We start from the raw sequence: 5,577 nt of genomic DNA, 5'->3' as shown, positions 1-5,577 counted from the left end.
AAAAAGAACACCACAATTCTGTGGAAAAGACCTTAAAGTTCATCTGGCCCATGGAAGGTGTCCCTGTCCATGGAACTGGATGGGATTTCAGCTCCCTCCCAACCCAAACCAGCCTTGAAAATCTGGGATTCTATGAAGAATAATTAATAATAATTAATAATCAATTGAAAAAAAATAAAATAAATTTTTTAAATTTCAAAAATAAAATCAATTAGTAAAACAAAATCGATTAATAAAATAAAATCAATTAATAAAATAAAATAATTTAAAAATAAAAATTAAGAATCAATTTTCCAGACAAATTTGCCCCCTTCAAAAAGCAGAAAAGCTATTTTTTCCTAAAGCAAAGCAATGGGAAAAGCCTTTTTTTTTTTTCAAAGCAAAACAATGGGATGCATTTCCCAGCCTCTTCCCTGAGCAGCAAAGGGATCCAGCTTGGAAAATCCTCCAGGGAAAGCTGGTAGTAGCAGCTGCTGATTAAAATATTGCCAATATTTTGATAAGGTAGTGAGGCTGGGGGATTGTGAGTTCCCCAAGCCAGGCAGAGCTGCTATTTGAGGAAAACAGGGCACCAGGAACGCTGCAAATATTTGTAAACCCAAAGTGTGGCAAACATTTCCCATCCTCATCAGGAGCCCGGGAGAAAGTGGAGCAGCATCTCAAAAAATAGCAGGAGAAAGTGAAGCTTTCCCCTAAATTTATCCCCCCCTGGACAGATTCGCAGCTGATTTAAATTGTCTCTTCCACTGACTTCAACAGGCTTCAAAAAAAAAAAAAACCCAAAACTGTGATTTTTGCCAAGCAGCTTCCAAAAGTGGGGTTTGGGAAGTGCTGAGGATGGCAGGAATGTGGATTTTGTGGCATGGATGTTTGTAAGGCACAGGGAAGATTTGGACCGCTCTGTTATCAGGTTCCTGGAAGTAAAAATCACTTTTATGCAGCAAATTCCTGCCAGAAGGGAGGTAAAGGATTGGGAGAGCTGTAATCTCAGAATGTCATTCTGGAATTTCTGGGTTATTCATTAATTTCTCCCTTTGGAGCAAAGTCTTGGCTGCAGAAAGAATAAAAATTGCAACTCCACAGGGTTAGAAACTTCAAATTTGCAAATTTCACCTCTGCAAAAAGCCTCTGATGTTGATAATAGGAAGAATCTTGTTTAATTCACTTGATTTTGTTTTAAAAACAAAACAAAAATCTGCTTTTCACACAGTTTTTATGATGCTGCTGAAAAACCTTAATGTGTTTAACCTCCTTATACACAGTCCCAGCCCTTTAAGAAATAACCATAAATAAGAGTTACAAATAATCCCAAGAAATCTGAATTTCAGCAAGAACAGGAGAACTTCCCCACTCTGCCGTGTTCCCAAATGATTTTTTCCTACATTTTGGGGAACTGTGGGTTCCTGGCACATCCATTTGGTGGGATTAATTCACATTAAAACTTTGGGTCTATCTCTAAATCTGGGGGGGAGAGATATATGGAAAAAAGTGGGAAGGCTTGGGGAAAAAATTGAATGAATGACAGATAAAAATGTCATTTTTTCACATTGTATTTACAGAAAAAAAACCAAAGTACGCTTGGAATTCAAAGGACTGAGAAAATTCCATTTAATGGAAATTAGTAAGAGGAAGTTCTTGCGGGTGAAAAATGAGTTTTTCTCCCGGGTTTTTTCCCCAGTATCTAATTGGGAAGCCAAACTAGATATTTTAAATTATAACTGCACCAAAATCTTGTTTTCACCCCTTCATTCATTACCCAGAAGGAAAATCTTAATTGAGCAAGATCCTTCCTGTATCCATTTCTCCTTTTAATGGAAATTTTAACCAGGCTGTCCTTGGTTTTAAATTATTAGAAGAAAATTTATCCAATATCCCCCTTTTCTAATAAAATATTGGAGCACCAGTAGGAAAATATTATACAAAATAGGAAAATGTAATTTTTACAGAATTGAATGCACAGAAATCTTTTTGTAACTTAAATTGTGGCAGCTGAAAACCCCAGAAATTCAGCCCAGCCTGAGGGATTTGGAGAAAAAGGCAAAGCAGAAAATTCCTACATTCCATCGCCTACAACAGGTAAAGCAAAACAACTTTTCAAGGGAAAAATCTGAATTTTGACAGCAAAAAGAATGAATAAAACTGGGAGGCTGAAATCAACCCTCTGTTTTCACAGGGTTCTGTTTGGGTACAGTCAGAGCCTAAAAGAATCACGAATGAAAACCAGAATTCAAAACACTGGTTTCGATTTGAAGGCTGAAAACAGCAACATTTTAAGGCTGAAAACTGAGCAAGACAAAATGAGTGATTTTAACAGGAGGAAAATAAAGGAAAAAGGAAAATAAACCCCCAGCCAATCATCATCATCATCCTCATCCTCTTGTCCATGAAGACCTTCCATTCCTGACCCCAAGCAGGAGGAGAAGGACAAGGATGAAATATTTCGGAAGATTGCAAAGAGGGAGCTGGAAAATCTGATTGTTTCAGGGATTTCAGCCTGAAAGCCCCACAGAGCAGAGCAACCCAAGCAAAGCAGAGCAGAGGAGATCAAAGTGCTGAGCAGTCACACGTTGTCAGCTGGGATGGAGTGTCCCATTTCTGGCTGCTTTCAGCCCATTTCCCCAGTTCCCAGTTTCCCCAGTGAACACATTCCCTGGGAGCTCACACAAACACTGAAATATCTCCCCTCCATTCTGGTTTTTTAGATAAGTATCATTATTTTTAGGCCTTCCCATACCATTCACTGCACAATCCTTCTTTTTCCTATCAGGACCTGCTCCAGCCTATCCCATTTCCCAAATGAGCTCTCCCACTTTTATTCACCCCTAAACTGATTTTTTGGGGTTTGAACATCCTTGTTGGACTCCTGAGAGCAATCAGGAACATTCTGATTTTATTCTGATGTTTTCTTTTACTTTGGGAGGAGTCTGGAATCTGCCCCGTGGCACAAACATCCCTTGGGCTCAGGTGAGAATTCCCTGACAGGAATTTTAGCAAGAACAGGAAAACTCTCCCCCTCTGCCTTGCTCCCAAATGATATTTTCCTACATTGGATCCATGGCTCCCAGGCACTTCACACCCCTCTCAAACTCTCCCATCCCTCATTCCCACCTGGAGAGCTCCTGATTTATCCCCAAACTCCCACTGGTCCCTTAGGACGTGACTTTGCACATTAAATCCCAAATTTTGACTTTGCTTCCTGCAGAATCCTGCCCATTTTCTGGGCACTGCAACTTCTCCTTCCCAAGAAGCAAATTAATCCTGAAGTCCTGGAGAAATCCTATTTTTTCCCCCCTACATCAGGACTTGCTCTTTGGAAAGGATCCATTGGATGTCATTTTTCCAGCAGGAAAACAATTCCGGCTGCCAAAAAACTCCCAAAGATCTGCAGAGAGCCAGGGTTTAATGGGAGGCCGTGAGTCAGAGGATGAGAACAGCAAATCCAGGGAATTTCTCATCCCTCCAGACCCCTGGTGCTGAGTCACCAGGGCCCAAGGAGGTCCCTGCAACCCTTCCATTTTCCAGCTGAATTTGGGAACAAATCCCCCAGAACCTTGGGAAGGTGTTTTCCTCTGCCCAGGGGTGGGAATTGGAAAAACAAAAACTTCCTCAGACACCAAAAGATTGGATCTACAGCCCTAGAAAAAACTTAGATTAATGCAAAAATACAAGATATAGACATTAAACATAAAACAGACACAGACATAAAACATAAACATAAAAAACCCATCAACTTATGTTTCTATAGTTATAAGCTAGAATATGCCTTAAGTAAGTGAGAAAATGCATTAATAAAATAGTGAAGAGTTTATAATATAAAAGTGTAGTTTTATAAAGCTGAGTTTAAAAGTTATAATAGAAATGTGCATGTAAGTTATATAATATATAAACTATACAATATACACACATACACACATTATATATATAATATTACAATGAAGAAACTTGTAACTACTCCTAAGCTATAACCAACAATTTACTCCTTTAAAATCTCACAACCCCTGAGACTAATGTTTATCTAATCAATAAATCATTCTTAACTTAAAAATAATCCCACCCCTTCATTAAAAACAACAATAATAATTTCTGGTGCCCCGTGTGAGGGACCAACCCAAGGCTGGAATTCACTTTCGAGAATTTTTGTCCACTTAAGCCCCACTTAACTTGAATAATCCTGAGCAGAAGGGACTCAGTATCCTGCTGGCACAGTAAAGCCCAAACCATTTAATTCTGGACAGACCATGAGAGGAAAATATTTTCCTGAGGGTGTTTTCAACACTTCAGATGAGTCCTTGGTGAGGAAAATGCTGCCACAGCCTCACTGACCAGGGTTAGCTCATCTGGTGCTTCCCAATTTTGTTTATTTATCATACAATATCAGATATTTATCTTAAAATGTCTGATAATTATCTTAAAATATCAGATATTTGTCTTAAAATGTCAGATTTTGGCTTTTGAGTTACACTCAGCTGATCAAACATTGTCCATCCTCCCTTATATCATGGAAACATTAATTGGGGTTTTTTTTTGCTAAAAACCTTCAGTAGAATTTATTTTGTAAATGACAAACAAAAAAGAACTCATGACAGAAGCATCACCACTGCATTGCTACCAATCCAGATATTTGGCACTTTTGGAAATTCCAGGTGGATAAATGTAAATACCCCAGCACTTACTTTGGTAGAGTTTTCAAGTGGTTTTCTCTTAACTCCAAAATTCGCAATTTGACAAGTCTGGAAATAGGAGAGAAAATAATTAATGCATTTGAAGAATCCATCAGAATGGTTTGAAATTATTTCTTCTAATTTTAAGAAGTCTGTTTCATGCAAAATAATCCAAAGCCCAGTTCTTGTGGGAGAAAAATGAGAGCCGAATAACTTCATATAATGTCTGCCCTGATCTGAATTCACCTGAAAAGCGCTGGCATTTGTTAGGTTTTCCCAGCAATTTTAAATTAATTTTATTAATGCCTCCAGCGAAGCAAACACAGGAAAACTGGGGAAATTTGGAAGAAACAAAAAAAAAAAAACAAGAAAAAAACAAGAGCAAGGTTTGTAAGTGTAAGGTCCCAGATAGATGAGACAGGAGGGAAATAACAACAATAAAGGAATTAGAGCCACTGAGTTAATATAAAATCAGCACTTGTGGAATAAAATGTTTTCTGCTAAAAGATTTGGGCTCCTACACCTTAATCCCAAAATTATCAGCACAAGCCCCAGCAGGGCTCTGCCAGAACAGGGTGGGCACAAACACCACACTGAGGGCTCCATCCATCCCTTTACTGGATATTGGGATTTAGACCTGACTCCAGGGGCAGGAATTGGGGCTTATCCTGCCATCCCACACACTCCTCACAGGCAAACAATTCCCTTCCTCCTGCTGGGATTTTGTGTTTCTCAAAGATGCTCAGGCCTGGCCCAGAGGGTGCGATTATAATAATTATTATTATAGTAATCATAATTACAACAATATGGAAATAACAACAAAAATAAAAATAAAAATAAAAATAAAAATAAAAATAAAAATAAAAATAAAAATAAAAATAAAAATAAAAATAAAAATAAAAATAAAAATAAAAAT

General features: G+C 38.0%; 1 protein-coding gene across 1 annotated transcript in view; it reads right to left on the bottom strand.

The window, feature by feature from the left end:
- Nucleotides 1-5,577, bottom strand: part of LOC115948797 (leucine-rich repeat-containing protein 7-like) — a gene marked incomplete at its 3' end in the record, with an annotated part of 22,240 nt that overhangs the window by 8,379 nt on the left and 8,284 nt on the right. The window contains exon 6 of the mRNA XM_031063767.1: nucleotides 4,674-4,730. Within this exon, the coding sequence (XP_030919627.1) occupies nucleotides 4,674-4,730 (57 nt within the window). The remainder of the gene's footprint in view (nucleotides 1-4,673; nucleotides 4,731-5,577) is intronic.

Source organism: Geospiza fortis, unplaced genomic scaffold, assembly GCF_000277835.1.
Source record: "Geospiza fortis unplaced genomic scaffold, GeoFor_1.0 scaffold496, whole genome shotgun sequence".
Lineage (NCBI taxonomy): Eukaryota > Metazoa > Chordata > Aves > Passeriformes > Thraupidae > Geospiza > Geospiza fortis.
Note: the sequence above shows the minus strand (reverse complement) of the source record. Positions and strands in the feature narration are given on the sequence as shown.